General features: G+C 33.1%; 1 protein-coding gene across 1 annotated transcript in view; it reads left to right on the forward strand.

Annotated features, from left to right (window-relative positions):
- The window catches only part of LOC123708769 (protein croquemort-like), a 30,217-nt gene that overhangs the window by 1,455 nt on the left and 8,125 nt on the right, over positions 1–20,637 (forward strand). The window contains exons 2-8 of the mRNA XM_045659644.1: positions 6,203–6,382; positions 13,430–13,555; positions 15,802–16,011; positions 16,334–16,542; positions 16,992–17,100; positions 17,607–17,767; positions 20,029–20,133. Coding sequence (XP_045515600.1) covers positions 6,203–6,382; positions 13,430–13,555; positions 15,802–16,011; positions 16,334–16,542; positions 16,992–17,100; positions 17,607–17,767; positions 20,029–20,133 — 1,100 coding nt within the window. The remainder of the gene's footprint in view (positions 1–6,202; positions 6,383–13,429; positions 13,556–15,801; positions 16,012–16,333; positions 16,543–16,991; positions 17,101–17,606; positions 17,768–20,028; positions 20,134–20,637) is intronic.

The following is a 20,637-nucleotide window of genomic DNA, read 5'->3' on the forward strand; positions in this document are numbered from 1 at the left end:
GGTGTGCTATGTAACTATGAGGCCAAATCGAGCAACCATAATTGAATACATTTCTAATCTATGTATAGTATAGCACACATACATTTTACATCATGAAAATATTCACTGACACGTCTTACAAAACTGCGTCAATGTGGTCATTATAAACCATTTATAGTCTAACCTAACTAACTAATCATTAACGGATATGTTATTAATATCTTAACTAAAGTTTTTTTACACAATGTTATTTTGTCTATTCTATATATAATAATAACAAAGTAAGATCTGATATGTACGATACAGATAATATAAGAATTGACCAATTCTTATGACTAAAAATGCAAAATTCCTTTAAAGACAAATTTGCGCGCTATTGTGTGTGGCAGAATATGCGAACTTACTATTGTAACCCTTACACATTTTTGTACCGTAATCTTGCAAGAACTTATTATTATTATTATTATAAAGATTAAGTCTGGATTTTGAGATAGACCCGCTTTGTTCGTGTTTATTTATATTTTTTTGTCAGAAGTTTATTTAATGTCATTAATATTAAAGGAAACAAGAGTTGTCGTAAAAAATCCTTTAAACGATTGAGTAAATTCGTTGAATTTTTTTTTATTATTTTAAATTAATATATTATACTTAAAATATACAAGAATTTACATATTTTTCGAAAAAAAAACACATGGCCTTCAGACATTTGCAATATTTAATTACTTGTGTAAATATCATCATCGATATGCAATCAGGGTTTTAGAGATTATTATGCTTAAATAGGCGTAAGGAATAACAAGTTACGACAGTTTCTTTAACATAAAAATAAAAGTCAGAATTAATAGAACAAATAAATTTTCACTTCACTTGTTTTGTTGTCAATAAATTATTCTGTTATAATAATAATAAATATTAAATCAATGGCACTACAACCTTTTCAGGTCTGGTCTTCAGATTTCTGTATGTGTTTCATTGAATAGGCAAGTAAGTGATCAGCCTTCTATGCCTGACGCAGACCGTCGACTTTTTGGGTCTAAGGCAAGTCGGTCTCCTCACGATGTTTTCCTTTACCGTTCGAGCTAATGGTGGTGGGGCTCGAACCTATGACCTCAGGGATAAGAGTCGCACGCTAAAGCCAAGGCCAACACTGCTAGTAATAATAATAAAATCATAAAATAATATTTTTGGTTCAACCATTCTTATCATTAGAGTGGATATGATAACAGATATTGGATGCGTGATACGGAGAAAATTTAATACAGCTTACATTCGCAGTTACTATATTTTAGCGAAGAAAAATTTCTATTCTACATTTAACGGCATAGGTGCCATTGTTCGGACATACATATTCTATTCAGAAATCTACAGTGGCAACAAGAAATAAAAATTTAATATTTTATAGTGTCTTAAAACTTCCTGTTAAGTCGTTATCATTAGACTTTGTTCGTTCATTTGCCATGTTCCATACAAATATTTTAAAAGACTTATAACGACTACTATGTAGCCCCTTTGCTAATCAAAGTTAACCTTAAATTAGAATAAAAACTATCTAATACGTGGGTAACACTGAAAATATTTAGAACTGGCCAATTAGAAACATTGCTAATGAAAATTTTTTTCGAATTTCAATTTAAGAACATTTTGGTAACCTAATGTAATATATTGCATTTATTTGTCATTTGTTTTTGTGAATTGGCGGCAAATCTTAAAACTCTTGTTACGCGACGCGAGAAAATTTTCGGTCAATGATTTATTATGACTTTCGTTGTGGGCTTACTCAACAACAAAACTATCATAGCCTGCGATGCGATAATAGAATAGCGATCAAGAGAATATATATGCCCAAACGATGGCAGCTATACCAGCACCATTGCTCCGACATATCAGTGTTGTATATATAATACGAAAATTTCACTATTCACATCTCTCATTTATTAAATAAATGTTACATCCTATCGAGCTACTCGTATCAGTAACAAATAACTAGAAAATAAATGTATAAAAATACTATTCCTTGAGATAATTCAAATTGATTCTTATACACGTTGATTTTTATACAAAACAGCAATACGTTTCGCGGGTTTTAACATTAACACGATTCCTCTGAGTAAATAGAAAATTATCTCTATTCTAACCAAATCATAACAAATGCTATCAATGCACTTGAACTTCATTCTCACCTATACGTTGATTAATTATTATTTATCAATATATTTAATTGGTATCTTTTGATCGGATCGTTCGATACTCATAATTACTGACGCAAGTTTTTTTGTAAATCGTAAGGTATCCGAAAATATTTTTTCATTTCAAAATAGGATTTAAAAACTTTATTCGATATTAGCAAGACGGGAGTCACAGTCCAGCCAGTCAGTGTCTAGTAATTTCCACGTACTGGACTATCTAAAGTTAGTAATTATTTTTTGGGAAAAGGGATACTTTTCTTTAATAAAATCCCAGAGGCTCTTTTATCTGTGCTTTTTAATAAATTTAAGAAATGTATTAAAGAAAATCTGTGTAAAAAGGCTTACTACAAAATTAACGATTAACTTGGTAGTTGATTAAAGGCCCTGCGACTAGTGCTAGACATGCTACTTCTAATTTGTGATATTTGTTTTAAAATAACTGTTGTTTACCATAGGCATTTTGTATGATGATTTGATATTTTAAAAGAGTACCGAGATTTTTACGCCGGCTTTTTCTCTCGGCTAAAACCCCCCGTCTCCTTTGCCGATGAGTAGGGATATGTACCGATTCAAATTTAATGACGTGGAATAAGTGATACCTATATCTTATATTCCAAAATGAACATTTTGTTTTACTTTTAAATTATACAATAGGTTATAAATCGATCAAACGGGTTACGCTCGGCATTGATTACGCCGAACTTGATATTTCGTAAACGCATGACAGATTTGTCGAAAATATATAAATACTTGGGTTTGTACTGAGATAAACAAATGATTACGCGAATATCACGACTGTGAGAGGGTTATATGACGCTCTGTTGAGAAGTTATTTGGAGTATAATTCCGCGATTTGGACCTTATGACACTAAGTATAGGGCATAACATTCATCTAAGGATGTACGACGTTTATTCTTGGTTCTGTGGGCTACAACGTGCTTTAAAGTCTTCCGAGAATTCACGCTTGAGATGTACTTAATAAAATTGTCACACGGCAAGGATTCTATTCGTCAGTATTACAGTGAAGTCAAATCATTTATATGAATTAGGCCTATTAAAAAGGTACTTTTGAAAGTAACATCAATGCGACTGTACCACAAAGAACGTTTCGGTGGCCGTCGATACACAATCTTATACTAGAATAATAAGTCCTGAGTACATACCTCGTTACAGTTTCTTCTTACCAGGAAGAAAGGCACACAATATTATCAGCCGTAAGGATTTAGAGAAATTCTATTAGTTTGAGAACATAGGGAGGTTAGACTGAGACTAATACTTTGCCTCACGATAGTTCTCAAAAACGCACTAAACACTCACTATAAAATTCTAAATAGTGGACGTAACTATTATCAATTATAATTAACAAAAAATATATATCAAAATAAAAATGTGTCTAACGTAACGAGTAAAACTCTACAATGACTCAACTAATAAATGTGACGATCGGCCGAGAAAAAATATTTGGGATCACCCTCATAAAAAATTATTAAATTGAAATTAAGTATTTCGAACAGCGACCTACCTGCACTTTTGTAAAAAATATTGTACATATTATTAGAAACTAATATTTTTATTTCATATATTATTTTCAAATAGTTTCATAACACGATCTACATAACTAACCTACACTAAGTGAATGTAATTCATTGAGAAATAGTGTATCTTTGAACCGAATTACAGCTCAAAATATTTTGACTAGTTTCAGAGAAGAATTGGAAAGAAGCTCCATACTTACTCTTTTAAAACAATTTTACAATATTTTGTATACATTTATATAATTATACGTGAAGACCATGTACCTAGAACAAAAAAAACTAGTATACTAAAATAAAATAGGCGCATGGTGTTGTAAAAAACAATGCAACAATGCAAATATTGCAACTATATATTTACATTATTCTTTATAAAAAAATAATACAGTAATACACACAGTCAAACAGTATGTGAGCTACGCCAAAGATGATTTTTTTAAAAGAAAAGTAACTCTTACTAGATTAGCAACCACCTGTCTTCCACCAGATTTTTTAACCAAGTTCCAAGTTTTTTTTTTATATACATGTGACTTTACTACGACATCATGGAACATTACGATCTAGCCTAACTTAAGACTAATAAGTAATTTAAGTCTAAACTAATTTACTAAAAAGGATTGTTATCATAAGTAAGTGTCCAATAACGCTACTTACAGTCTCTATTAAAGAGAAGACACTCTGATCTTGTGTTCAATATATTTTTTTTCATTCACTGTTTAGCACTTGATATTAAAGTACACTAACACTAATTCACTAGTTCAAATGGTTTTATCCTTTTCAATCTTCTGACTAGGTCAGTGGTGTTGAGGAGTTGAATAGCCTCGACATTAACGTGATGGTGGAGCATATGTTCGTGTGCTCCAGTAGTCTTTTTTATTAATGTGGTGACGTCCTCTACATTAAGGTCGCGATGGAGGTCGTAATTGCGAATGTACCAGGGAAATTAACTATTCCCCTGAGCACTTTGTTTTGGAATCGTTGGATTACTTGGATATTACTATTACTGGTACAGCCCCACAGCTGCTTTTTTGTCGCACCCATTACGTTTCTTTAGCCAGTTCTTCTTCGTCCGTCTCATACTGAATTGATTCAGCGGATGCCTCTTCCCTTTGTGTTAAGGGCTGATCTATTTTTTCTCGAGCTGAGCTATACGTTCCTTCAGTTAATAGACAATAGTTTCCAGGTCCGAGCATCGGCCGCTTTCCTTTTTCAGTTCAGCCAATAGATATTGCTCGTTTTGGGTTTTAATTTCAATAACACATGGAGATGACATCATAAATTTAATATAATAATTAAAATGATAAAGACAAAACCTCGCCTTTATTCATTACACAATAACAAATATTAGGTCAACGATTCATCGTAACGCGTTCACGGCGCTGCGTCAGCGCGTTGAATTTTTTCGGTCACAATAATTAATACGCGACGTTTCTAACCGAAATGAAAACAACAACTGAACACACAGTCAAACAGTATGTGAGCTACGCCAAAGATGATTTCTTTTAAAAGAAAAGTAACTGTTACTAGATTGAGTTTTAAAATGTCACAAGGTATTGTAACATTTAAGTACATCATCATTTAACTAAAAAGATGTGGATGCTTTTTAACATGCATAATATTTTCGTAAATTTGTTGACAGTGCCCTGTCATTATTATATATATTTAAAAAAAAAGTGGCGATGTAGATTGTAAATGGCGCTGACAGCTCACTTCTGAAAAATAAAAATAGAGGCCAACAGTAAAATGCCATACAATATTATACTGAGAAAGTAACAAACGCTGGGTTTCATACCTGTTGACTGTCTTATCTTCCAAACCGCATAGGCAGCTGAGCTCAGCCGTTCCGCAAGAGATATTATGCCTGATGGGTACGTCAGGAGGTGTACCTACTTGTTCATGTTATACTACTTGTATTATATTCTTTAGCTTGATGTTCCTAATTCATAGTATTGTCTTTGGTTAACATAGCTTTTACACATTGATAGAAAGCAATTTTTAACCGGATTTAAGCTATTTGTATTATTATAAACTTATAATTATTTACATAATTTTAAATTTCAATTTTTCCGACGTTTCGCGTGGTTTACAGCGTGCGTAGTCACGGTGCTTCAGTCACCGTGACAAAAGGTGTTGAATGTCAAAAGTATCACAGCTGTAGAGAAAGTTGTGTTATCTGTATTTATTTCCCCGGAGTTGGTATCGACTAAAAGATGACGGGTTTTCGCAAAAATTACTCACGGTGTAGGACACCGTGTTATTGATATTTTAGCAGATTGTTTGACTTGGAGTTTTAATTTGGATATTATTGGATCCCAGGTGTTTGATAATATTAGGCCGTCTTTTCTATTGAAATTCGGTTGTTTTTTTTTATTTCAATGGCTTCGCGTACCAATCTTAGGAGGAATCTTTTTTTTGAACAGTGGTTCTCAGTTAGCTGTGAATGTGTATTTACCACATTAATAGCTAACTGAGAACCACTGTTGAATAATATTATTTTAATTACAGATGATGGTTCTCGCGGAAGGTTCCACATCCTTCTACATCTGGAGGGACATTCCGATCCCTATGTACCTGGAGTGTTTTCTGTTTAACATCACCAATACAGAAGACATTCTCGCGGGAAAGAACGTCAGCTTGCAGGTGCAGCAAGTGGGGCCTTATGTTTTTAAGGAGATACGGAAGAAGGTAAATAAGTTTGAAACATGCAATTTCTCAGTATAAAGTTCATAAAAGAGAGTGTGACGTTACTTGAATTATAATCCAGCCTACGGTAATTATGGCGTATAAGTAATATTATGTTGACTTCATTTCCTACAATGCTAGCGAATAGCTTAACTAAGGTTATGTTCAGTAACAGTCTTAGTGTTTTATAACGTTTTGACACTGTATAGTATTGCAAATAACGAAGATTCTTTGCGGTATAGAGCAGTGTTGATCAAGTGTATTCAGAGTCTTGACTTTAACTCTCATCCCTGATGTCGTAGGTTGGTAACACCTCTTTACTGCACCAATGGACTTTATAAGTACGCTTTTAACACTACCTTTAACGTTGAAGGAAAACATCGGGGGGAAACCGGCATGTATCAAAAATTTCTAGTATGTAGGACATACATACGTATTAGAAAAAAACAATGATCACAAGACAGATATGGAAATCTGAGGCCCAGACCAAAAAGATTTTTTTGAAGTGAAACTTCAAGAAAAGAGCGTACCAATTCTTAAAAGGCCGGCAATGTACTTTGGCATTGAGAGTGTCTATGTGCATCACGCAAGGCCTACCCGATTTCTTTAACAAAAAACATTTAACCTGTGAATTTTAAACTGAAGATTTCTAACTAGAAACTACCTCTAACCTCTTGTTACGCCATTTTAACTACGGCACTAATTTATTCTTATTGTCTCTTTTTATCATAATGTAAAGACGATTTGTGAGAATAAGCCTCGAATAAATTATTATACGTTAACATCGCTGATGAAACGTAACGTTATATATCTCGAAACCACACATTGATTTAATAAGAACATACAGTAATACACGTTATATATTACTAATTAAACATTGATGTTGACGGTATAGGCACATTTGGTAAATCTTTGGTTTCGTTTTGACATCCCATTATTATGGTTGTGATAGGTAATAATATTTTTTTTCCAGTCATGACAAAAATAAATCATAATATACAGCTTAGACATTATACATTATTTGTATCTAGTATCCTAGCTATCCTATATCCTAGCTACCTATAGTACCGTTGATTGATTGAACTGACTTTATCTCTGGCTTTCTTTGTTCATTCCCTTCCTGCTACCGCTTTTATTTCTTTTATCCTTTTTTTGCGCCCTTTTCTTCTTCTTCCCCTTGGTCCTTTCCATATTAGTTATCTTCGAAGTATGTGTCTGTTTTATCTGTGTATCTTGCTATATGCCCCGCCTATTGAATATTATATGAATAATATTAATAAAAAACCAATCATGACTGGGATACCTTTATTACTACTCTATTCTATATATTTATTCTTCATTTTATAAGAAGATCTTGTATTTAGAAAGCAATAACGATGTACGATAAAAACCAAATTTATATCAATGCGTTGATTAATGTAATAAATTAATAAAGTTGATAAGAGTGAAGCGGTTAATAGTTATCATGTTAGCGACTTATTTATGGAAATGATATTCGAAAATCATACATAAAGTGGCAGATTTACAAATTTTCACGGCTATGAAGATTCTGCCGACCTCGCGTCTACAATTGTCATGTCCTAGATTATTTTCACATGCCATCAATTTCGTTGAAATTTTAGGTGAAGTAATTCTTGCGTTAAATTTTTGAGCACAAAATTATACACAATCCATTCAGTTACATTAGAAGGACTGACATGTGTGGGGTGATAGGGGGAAGAGGGAAGAGAGAAATACATTCTCTGCAATTTCGCTCCTTTCACTCATACAAAGTATGAGCTGGGCGCAGAGGGTACTGGTTTGGAGGGGGTTAGAGGAAAAACTAGCGATGAACTAGCTGTTTTACCCTAAAATATGGAAGTTGTTCACCAAGTGTACAATGACAAGTGAGAGGTGAAAATCATCGGCAAAAGTTGTTGCAGACTTCTATCTGTAAAACATCAGAAAACATAATCTGTTTCATTTCTATGAGGATTCATCGAGGAAATATGTTAACAAAGTATGTTGTCTTGTATGTCAAAATTCAATACATTTTTGTTGTCAGACTATACGCGTGTATCGTTTGTGAATCTTATATTAGTCTGGACTCCGAATTTGAGGGCGCTAAGTGTGAGTCTCATAAGTCAAAACCATATTGATTTTACTTACGGAGGACAGTCTCATGATTGAATATCCTTTAGTTTTGAGTAGCAATTACCACAAATCCCTATCTTCTGTGTATGATTTAGGTAGATCATCTTTTTAATACAATAAAATTTAAAAAGGCCAGAATAAAAAGTCTCTCATAAAAGGGTGATGTAAGCATGGAGTTGACAATTTTTAACCCGCCCTTAAATAAAATTTCGTTATTAATATTGTTGTTTGTAAAATTACGTTTCTGATTTGGATATTATTTTGAGTACTTACATAGGTTTTCAAGCACATGTCATAATTTCATAAGTTTTTCACAAATTCCCTAATAATAAAAAGTCAGGTATTCTTCTGGAATAGCGCAAGACTTATTATGATTGATTCTACAGTTTTCGAGATCGTTCGAGTATCCAGGTATTGCCAAAGGCCTATTGCCTCCGGGAATGAATACATATATATATATATATATATATATTCCTCTTAGTTAAGTACGTACTTAGTCTTGATTTTATAAACAGTGAGAAAATCCTACCTTATCAATCAATCTAACGTAAACGAGTCACTGCTCGATTAACGATATGGTCTACCAGAACACACCTTGTAGCCGGGTATAAACATATCTTATTATTGAAATAAATCAAGCATAAGACTCTTAGATATAATCAGACTCCATATTCCTTGAATTAGTGATAACATAAAATACGCATTTGATATTCAAATAGTTATATTATTTATAAATAATCTTAATAAGTCGTTAACTAATTAATTGAGATTTGTGGTTTATTTATTTTTTATTACAGTACAGATTGATTAGGTTAGGTAACTTAAAGATCCTTGGGTAGAATGCCTGGCGAACCCCGAGGGCTGATCTTATGGGATTGTGAAGGGCTAAGGTGTTTTGGGTGGGGTCTCGCTTACCCTCTAAACAGCAGAGAGCTTTGAGTGTAGACAGTCCCCGCGATATCCTTGACATCCATAACGCGGGCCTACGTAAGCGCATTTTCAGCTTATAAAAAATAATGGGAGGTTTCTAATGGTATGAATAGTTTTTTAAGGATAAACGATGGGGTTGTGTATTTCACACGAACATTCCACCTTTATTCCGACTTAAGTATCATATTAACATATTCCTTGAATCATCTCTATTATAATTAGTGTTTGATATGTGGACTAATAAAAAATTGTACCTGTAATGCAGTGTTTACGGGTAAAGTTGAAGTTGAAGTTATAATTTCAAATTAAAAAATTATTTAATTTTATTTCATTACAAGTATAAAATACCTGCGGATTCTTCGCGTTATCTCGATTATAGCGCGTATCTCTCAGATGGAAGTAATTCAGAGTAATTTTTTTTTGCTTTTATCTTATATTTTGTAAATATTATGTAAAACATTATGTGTACTATCAGTATTTGCCGTTTTAAAACTAGATCAATATAGAAAAAACCTTTTTATATTTTTTTACTATTTTTGCTGCGTACAATCACTTTTTAGTATCAGCAGGCGCGTGTGAACAAATACCGTATATTTTTCCTAAATTTTCCTTTTAAAAAAATTCTAATCTATGGCAACATTGCAACACTAATCCACTCACTCCGCTGGCTCTGCGACCCAAAATGTGTCTTGGCCTCCAAATCAGCACCCTCTATACTCCTACCGATTTTCTAACTCGGCTCTCTGGCTGTCAATCCTAGGACAACCTACTGGTGTTCGATTACTAGTCTTAGGTTAGCTTACTTCACCACCCGATGCATGCGCGCAAGTTGCCCCAGACAATGTAAGTGATAGGCCTAATGAATAGGACGTCAGTTTGCAAAATACCATCATTTCCATCTCGCCTGGGATTCCACAACACAGAGATTTTTATGGCCCTTTGTGAAATCACCTGCCAGAGGGTACCATTCCCTGAGAGGTTGATAACACAACCACTAGCCCGCGGCGATGTAGCTGTCAAATTAGGTAATCATAAGTTATTAGGGCGGAAAGACTGAGTCAAATAGCAACATCCGCCCTAGACCTTAATATTGATTATTATTTTATTCACACAAGCTTCACTTCTCCACAACCCAAATAAAAATATTTTACGACGTAGTTTAGATTTTTTGATAATTATTTTATTAATCCAGTCGCCCAATCCTTATCCAAATTAAAAATCTCAGACTTAATGACACCAAAAGTCACATTTTTTAAACAAAATTCAAATATCTTTTGTACAGATTAAAATCTTTATGTAAAACAACCGTAAATGACACCTCTACATTAATTTATTATTTTAAACTCTTTTTATGTATATAAACTATATCTTTGTAGATGTAAGAGCTCTCAAAATATTTTCTCCTAAATAAATTATTATAAAATGTATGACCCAAGTTTGTATCTCGATCGTTAGTGTTTTGTACGGTTGTCATCGGGGTGCCCAAATAATAGAGGATTTTAGTTCTACTCTATATTAACCACTCCTGTACAATAATAGAATATAAGCGAAATAATGAAATGTTCATTGCTATGTAACGAATGAATGCAACGTAACAGTTGAAGAGAATGCCTACGTATGGATATACTCTCGGGGCGTAACTTTCATGATTTAGTTAATAACTATGAAACATGGGAAGAAATTGGCTGTGCCAAAAATTAATCTGGAACTGTATAGAAAAACAGCTTTTGTGTTTCAATCGAGGTTTACAATAATTTACTAAAATTAAAAGATGAAGAACTCTCGAAGAATAGAAAGCGACTAGTTTTTAAAAATCCACTTAAGATACTACTTTTGGATAAAATGTATTTAAAAAAAATACTTTTTTACCAGATTGAAGCTATGTATCATTATGAACTTATAATTACTTTACATAATTAAAAGAAAAAATCCGACGTTTCGCGTGCTTTGTAGCGTGCGTGGTCACGGTGAAAATGTGTAAAAGCTATGTTAACAAAAGACAATACTAAAATGTATTACTCAGTCAATGATTATTTGCGTGAAACATTGTAATTATTATTAATTTTATAACGTATATATAAATATATAAATAAATATATTTAATAAAATAAATTTAAGAATTGACTAATTGGTATGACTCATAATATAAAATTCCTATTAATACAAATTTACACGCCATTATGTATGGCAGAATATGCGAACTTTTGATTGTACCATCATATTATTTTTGTACCATGTCCTTGCAATAAATAAATTAATAAAATAAAACGGAATAAATGCCAAGGGACAGTTGCATACAGTGCCTGCGTCTGGCCATATGGCTGGCTCTCAGGGTGTACCTCCGACTATTTAGGTAATCACCACGCTTATAAAACTAAAAAAGCCTGAGTGTACATTAGTCTAGATCAGAGTTCCCCAAATTTTTTTGGGTCGTAGACCGCTTGCCATATTTTTCCGTGTTGGGTAGACCCCCTACTTATCTAATATTGATTTCCTGTAAATTTCTAACTGTAGTGAAGTTTAGTGTTAAAAACTTAAAGTAAAAACACATGTTAATTCATACATTTATTAATTGAATTTAAATTAAAACTACTCAAAAGAAAATTTTGAATTTTTTATTTACAAAATTTACTTACCACTTTCCTTTTCAAGATTCAGGAATTATACGTATTTGTCCCACATTCGTATTTATAGAGTGCCGAATTGAACAAGTCAGTACAAGGTAGCGAAGCTCTGACACTGCGACTCTCAGGTTTTTATAAGTTCAAGATGTATTGCGACCACAAAGAGAATACCTACAACTTACACAATTTTATAAACATATACAATATTTTTTTTACTTCATAGGTACGTATGTACTAATGTAATTGTTTTGATATTATAAGATAGTATGATGAATGTAAATAGGTACTATCAGTGTATGTGTTGAGATCCACCCATATCGTGGACCCCCATTTTCATTTCATGGACCCCCAAATTTGTTTTCGCTGACATTGCAGGTTGTCATAGACCCCTAGGGGTCGATATACACCACTTTGGGAATCACTGGTCTAAATTATCTTTTGATTAGTTATATATTTGTATTAATTCTTATATAATAATATATAATATATATATATATCTTATATAATATATATCTAAATATGTAAACTTCATGATAAAACTCGTTAAATAATGGAACACTAAAAAGATACTTGGAATAGGTTTATTATCTAAAACCACTAAATTCAGCCAATTACTTGACCCTGTTGCTACTAAGTAGATATTCGTAGCTCTACCCATTAGATTTTTATATATGAAAGGTCTCTTGAATACAATGAAAAATTTGCACACTTAATTTGGTCGGTATTCGATATTCATCTAATCGTATTAATATAAATAAATAACATTTTTTTTGACTTAAATCCTAGACTTTAGTTTAAAGACTGCAATTGGATTTGATATATAGATATAAACATTAAACTAACATACATAGATGTTAGTTTAATGTTTCAACATATCTTTGTTAATGGCACAACTAACTTAATCCTTAATTTATTTTAAACATCATTTATAAAACTACTCTTTATTTGCGCTTAGTTATATCATAAAACTTGTTTTTTCAAAATGGATTTTTGAAATTGGTTCCTTAATATTTTTGTGTGTTACTTAAGTCCCATACCTAATAAACAAAAGTTTGTTTTCGTTTTTCTTATATAGAATTCGTATATTTTAGAAAAGAATTAATTTAAAACCATTATTTTGGTTTAATTTATTAGGTAATTAATAAAACAGACGCAACAATGTTTCTACCCAATATCTATATTTTTTAGTCACATAACACTTCATATCTCTGAACTTTACATTACTTACCAACTGTAACTTAGACGGTTGCCTAATACTTGTACTTGGCTAAATAGATAGTTACTTTCACTTTTTTGTTACGCATAGATGTAGTTTTAACGGATTGATCTGTAGTTTGTTAAAATAATATCTATTTTTTTACAGATGAATATTACGTGGAATGAAAATAATACGGTTACATTCAGAAACCAACGGTATTGGTATTACCACCCAGAAATGTCAAATGGGAGCCTCTCAGACTTGGTGACCAGTATCAATCCTATTATTGTGGTATGTATTTTAGTTGAAGCGAGAGCAGTTGAGACTGCATCTTAAGGTACCGTGCTTCAAGTCACAGTAGACCACTGGACTTTTCTTTTCGGTGTCTGGTGAAGGAAAACGTTGTGAGGAAACCGGCCTTAGATCTAAATGGCGTGTGTCCTTCTGGCCTATTAAGAAGATTATTACTTATTACGAAATAGACAATTAAAGCCGTAGAAGATGATAGTGATTGTCGTTTATAGGTGCACAATGTTATATTTATTTTTAAAAACACAAATCTGTATCTATACGGAGATTCCAGTCGCTTTTAATCGCTTTACAAAATTATGGGCAGAATAAATACTATAACTTTTAAATCTATGCGGTAAATTTTGACCCGAAATTTTTGTAAACTTTACAAAATTATTTCGTAAGTGGAAGTGAAGCATTATGACACCCGTACGTCAAAATGTAATACGTTTTGACATTAATAGACAGACAGTCAGACCAAGACTTGCAGAGGTCATACTTAGTGCTAAGTCTAAATAGAGAAAACTTTATCAATGTCATATCATATCAATGTTAAATTTTATCTGGGCACATATTTAAGCCGCATACGGTTTTTTTTATATATTATACGGGGAGCAGTCTTGATAGTGAGTTTCCGGCATTTTAAGAATTGGTACACTAAGTCAAGGTGATACAGGTGGAATTTCGCATGTCGATTTTTAGGTCTTAGACGATGCATTACTTCTCCGTATTAGTACATGAAGAAAATCCATATTAGTACACACTCGTGCAGGACTTCTGGGTAATAAAATAAATAAATCAGGTTTCATGATCATTTGTCAAGCCGGTTTCCTCACGATGTTTTCGTTCACCGTTCGAGCGAATGAGAAATGCGCACACAGAAAGAAAGTCCATTGGTGCACAAACGGGGATCAAACCTGCGACCTCAACGATGAGAGCCGCACGCTGAAGCCACTAGGCCAACACTGCTCTGCAAAGTTTAATTACTATGTTATTATTTACTTATCAGATATAAGTTACATATGTAAAAACTCATCTTTTACAAGAATGAGTACATGAAGAAAATCCATATTAGTACACACTCGTGCAGGACTTCTGGGTAATAAAATATGTACACAATGTATAAGGATATCATAGCTGATACAGTCGTCCATCGACATCACAGTACCAAGAAGGCTCGAAAAACGAATTACTTGAAAATAGTAATAAAAGGCAACAAGTCGAAAAGCAAAATAACATTTAATAAAAGATAGTTACTTCCTTATTATCACTGTTTATTGAAATCCACTCGTATACCATAAAATTATTCAAAAATTCATCATTGTCTGTCAAAAATAAGTATGTATTTATTTCACATGCAAATAAAAATAGATTATATAGTTTAATAGAAAAGGCATATATATCTTAAACACAGTTAAAGCTTTAAACAATTCGATATTCAATACAATTAAAATAATTACTACAATTACTACAACAATTATTATTAATAATTAAAAACATAAACAAATTATAGAAATAATTATACAGTTATTAATCACATAAATTAATAATAGTGAGGTTCAGTCACGAAAGCCTATTTTATATAATACAAATCTATATATATAAATGAAGCCCTATTTCCCTTGGTCACGGCATCACGCGCATCAACAATAAACTGCCATATTCCAAATCTATTTGACAGGACAAAGTCTGTCGGGTCAGCTAGTTTCTTATAAAAGCCTACTTCATACTGCGCTAAGACTTGCGTAGCCATGATAGTCATTTATAGTGTTCATTATGTGCCGGCTTTATTATATTTTTTATACTAACTTGAATTGAAATATTTTTGATATAAATGTAGTAAATAAATAAAATGATGCATAGTAAATAAGTATTATATTTGTTCCCATAACAGCGACTCTAATAAGAACGATAATGACTTAACAAAATTTTGTTATCCAAAAGAAATGAGAGAACTGTTCCCATAATAACGCCCTGATCTGATCGGGGAACATTTTTTTAAAAGTTCCCTGCATCTGCGTAACATAGTCAAGAAACATTGTTCTTTATTACTGGAAATTCAAATAGTAATCGTCTTTGATTCCATTACTAGAGGGCAAAGTCAATCTCCTGAACCCTGTTAAGACAGGGCTACAAGCAACGCTACAATGCCCGTCGTCTCCAAATAACCTTTAAAAATAATTAGCCTAAACTATTCGTTTTCATAGAATAAATATTACTTTTACTAAGATGAACTCTTGTTACAGACAATAGGATACGCGCTTCGCAACGAGAGTGTAATGTTACGTGTATTCGTCGACATGGTTATGCGAATATCTCACAGGGATATATTTATGAAAGCAAATGTCTCGTCGTGGTTGTTTGAGGGAATCGAAGATCCGTTGCTCAATTTAGCTAACAGAATACCCAATTTACCGTACGATATTCCATTCGATAAATTTGGCTGGTTGTATAGTGTGAGTATTTGGTCTTTAAACTTTTATAAGTTTTATGTAAATGATACGTAAAGATAACATTTAAAACAATTGTACGATCAATCACTTTTTGAAATTCCTTGACTCATGATTCATGAAAGATTGACTCATCATCCATTTCATTACCTTTTATCTTCAGTTTAAACGTTTGTAATCACAAAAGCGTTTAGTTAATTGTATTCCGATTAGTTTTAAGTAAATTTTACAATTAAAAAGGTTTTACTGGATTATATAACGAAGTATAAGAATTGAAAAAGATCGTTATTGGGCATAGAAATCCATCCGATATAGATGAATTTTACAGCGAAACGGTTCAATAGATTATGACGGCGAGTTCGTGGCGAATACTGGTGAAAGGGACTTTTTCCAACTTGGCATGGTTGAGAGATGGCAGAACACAAATAGAACAGTGTACCGGGATAAGTGTGGAGAGCTGCAGGGATCCTCGGGAGAGCTGTGGGCACCTCAAAGAGGCCTGGATGAACTAAGTATATTTGCACCAGATTTGTGCACGTGAGTTATTATTTTATGTAGTCAGATATAGGCTATATATATAACTCAGTTTGAATTTATTTACTTAGGTTACCTTGCGCTAAATAAAAAAAACGTTTTTATATCTTAACGAGTGAACAATTTAAGCGTGTGTAACTTCTCTTACTTTACATTCAAGCCCTTTTGTAGACGTAGCACTCATTACCGTAGCAAAATTCGTAGCCAGTCGTACTTTATATTTCATTGTAAATCATTTATTTATTAACGATTAATGTGTAATGTGTAAGATATAGAATCTCTTTTAAGTAAAAATACCTGTGTCAGGGTTTCCAGCTCTTCGTAAATTCCATGATATATATTTTTTTCAATTCAATGTTTTAATTCATCACAACACGCGAGTATGAGTGTGTGAGTGCGTGTACTGTGTAACTCCTACAGGAGCATCTCATTTAATCAACATATTTTTTCAGCCATTTGACTCTTACAGCTGATAGACCAGTTAGAGTTATGGGTCTTGATGGCATGCAGTATATTGCAAATGATTCACTCTTCGATAATGGACATAACTATCCAGATATGGTAAGTAACGAAAAGAACCAGTAAGACTTAGTCTTAGTCTCTCATTTCTTTATCTCTAGAAAATGTTTCTTTGTGATAAGCCGTCAACGCCTTTCAATTTGCATATAAGGTGATCATACCTAATAGGTAAACTACTAGGTACCACAGCTGGAGTTCAAAGGGATACCCAGAGTTGAAAGTCACCTCTAGTCTTATAAATAAGTAACAGTAAATGGCGCTACAACCTTTTAAGGCTCAGATCTCTGTACTTGTTTCATGATGATTTGTTAATCTTTTAGGTCAAGTAGTAAGCCATCTATGCCTGACGCCGTCGACTGTTTGGGTATAAAACAAGCCAAACCGGCTTGTTTGTATTAAACCTCGCGATGTTTTCCTTCACCGTTCGAGCTAATGTTAAACGCCACTTATAGCAGATTAATTTTAATGGACATAAGAAATGTGAATATTGTTCATGTGTAATGAACTTTTCTACCATAATAAATAAACTATGATTATTTAACCCAAAGGCATGCTATTGTGATGAACCTCGTGACAGCAACTGCCTTCCAGCTGGGGCTCTCAATGTATCCGCTTGTAAATTTGGGGCTCCAGCATTCGTGACCCGACCACACTTTCTCGACATGGATCCTTATTACGCCAGCAAAATAGAAGGACTTACCCCTAACAAGTTAGTTTTTTAACATAGCAATTAAACATTACTATCCAATGGCACTCCCATTAGTGCTAGTCACGCATGCTTTTGTTATATTTTTATATCTTGTATAACTTTTATACACGTCATACGTTATTTGGTTTTAAGATACTTCACCTTTCCTTACGATGTTTGCGTTCACCGTATCAAAAATGACACGCACAGATATTGAATCCGTTGATACAGTCGTGATTCGAACGCACAACCCCAGTATTGGCCCCGGCTGATTTGAATTGCAATAAATGTAACTCAGAGGTTGAATCGTTGTAACGCAGAATATACATTTTGAACTCATTTAGGAAATCAAATACACAAATAGCTAAGTAAGTAGCTTTGACGTAAGCCTTAGACATCATTGGCTCCATAGCCAAAAGAGTACCAGTCGTTTTTCTTGACATGCGGCCGTAGAGCGGATAATAATAAACAGCTCAAATATAAGAGTCTTTCCTCCAACTTTGGTCTTGTTTTCTTTGGAGTAGAGACTCTTTGGTTCTGAAAGGTTCAAGTTCACAGGCGCTAATTAAAGATTTTTGTTGGCGCGTGGTACCTACCGGTGACACCAAAGCTGGTGTTTTCCTTACTCAAGTAATAACTATGGCAATTCACTGTCACATGGACCAACTTTTAAATTTGTTTTAATTTTCTATTCATTCTTTTTTAATTGTTATTCTATAAAATTGACTCATAGATTCATTTAAATTGTAATTGTTTTAATCCTACAAAGATACTGCTATCGTATTATATCGGCAGTATAAAACAAAAACAAAAAAACAAGAATTGTGATAACCACAAATAATGTCGATAATTATGTTATTTACGATAAAAAGATCAAGACAAATTTTGAGACAAAAAATTATCAAGATAAAAAGTGTCGGACAAGGTTATTTAAAATTTCGGATTTCTAAATTAATTAATAAATTACGTGTGCCTCGCAGTTTCGTTAACTGCACCTAATCCATTTTTGTTCGACTGTAGTTTGATTATTTATTTATTTTAAGCCTTAAATAATTTCCTGATCCACTTATATCTGGTTATCCTATGCGTTAGTAAATTATTGTAACAGTTAGTATGTATCAGGAACTCACTTCGGTAAAGGTCTCCTCCAAGGCTTGCCATCTTTCTCTATCTCGAGCTATTTACATCCATTGAGGACCCGAGATTTTGATTTTGATTTTATTATCCGATAGAGCGTAAGATCCGCCTCTATACCGTTTGCCTGGTGGGCCTCTCCAAGTAGTTACTACTTTCGTCCACCTGTGATCTGTAAGGCGCGCAACATGACCCGCCCACTTCCACTTCAGCTTTTTGGCATTGCTTAGAGCAACAATTGCTTGGGTCTCTGATCTTATTTTTATGTGTCCTATCTTGACTACCTTTTTAATGTTTAGCATAGTAGTTTGATATAGCCTATTAAATACAAAATTTTAAAACAATCCCGTTTGCGTTTTACCAAATATAATGCGGAGTATAGAACAATCTAGGCTATATGTTACCATGGCCACTATATCTCTATCAACATTGCTATCTTTTATATGTAATATCACGATTTAGATAATATATTGTCAATAATCTGATACAAAAATGACGCGCCATTCTCCTGGTCCTGGAAACATGATATGTTATATATGATTCATTCGTTACAAATTTTTATGAGTCCCTTATCTTTTAAATATATATTTTTTACCTTGTTAATCATAACCAGCCCTTTTACTTGTTTGTTTAAAAATTCAAAGTTTATCAATTTAATAACACAGTAAATACATAAATCAGATACTCTAAGTACACACAGTAGGAATTACAATTAACACTTATAGAAGTTATATAGCAGTACTAGAGCGTCGTAGTTTTTCTTAACAACGTCATATGTTTTCGTAATTCTTTTTCAGTTATGTATTACAACGTCGATAGTATAGGAAATAATGAATGCGTAAAAAACACACATTTAGTATTGCAATTTATGGATTTGTTGCATCGTGCCTTAGTTGCAATAGCCGACCGTTTTGATTCCTAGTAATATATATAATTTCAGGGTTTTAAGTGAACAATTTATACACACTTTTCGATTCAAACTAATTTTTAGCCAACGTAATGGAACAAAATTGTATATAGTACGAGGTTTCAATTTATTTAGTTTTAAGGCTTTTCTTTATGAAGTGTTATTGCTTAAAGGTTTTTAGCCAACTTAAAACCCCGACAGCAAAACATATTTGTATATTTGTGTAATTATTATTTTTCAGGAATCATAACTTCAAAATGTCCATAGAGATGAATACAGGGATGCCTCTCGCTATATCTGCACAGCTGCAGGCAAATGCTCTAGTTAGACACATACCCGGCATGAGGTAAGTATTTCCAATTTGTTTTACTATTTATCCTTAAGGACTTTAAAATGAAAATATTTATGTTTATCAAAAGTGATGCGAACACCAAGTTGAGTCGAGACTTGACCATATGTCAAATCCTATGCGTTTTTGACATATAAAAGTCATACTTCGGACTTCTATGTCTCAAAAATGCATTGCATAAGACATATAGGAGTCGAAGTTAGATCTTCCTGTACATCTCCCCTTGAAACAAAAATTTACTCCATGATTCTGGCTTAGAGGGAGCTGTATTGGCCTAGTGGCTTCAGGGTACGCCTGTGTACGACAACGCCTACTTATAATATTAGCTCGTACGGTAAAAGAAAATAGCATAGTCATACACCGAAGGCCTTACCTTGACTATGAAGAAAAGCAATTTTTTTTTTTTATGTAATAGCAGGCAAACGGGCAAGAGGCTCACTTGATGTGAAGCGATACCGCCGCCCATGGACACTCACATTGCCAGAAGGCTCGCAAGTGCGT

The sequence above is a fragment of the Pieris brassicae genome, chromosome 4, assembly GCF_905147105.1.
Source record: "Pieris brassicae chromosome 4, ilPieBrab1.1, whole genome shotgun sequence".
In the NCBI taxonomy this organism is placed as follows: domain Eukaryota; kingdom Metazoa; phylum Arthropoda; class Insecta; order Lepidoptera; family Pieridae; genus Pieris; species Pieris brassicae.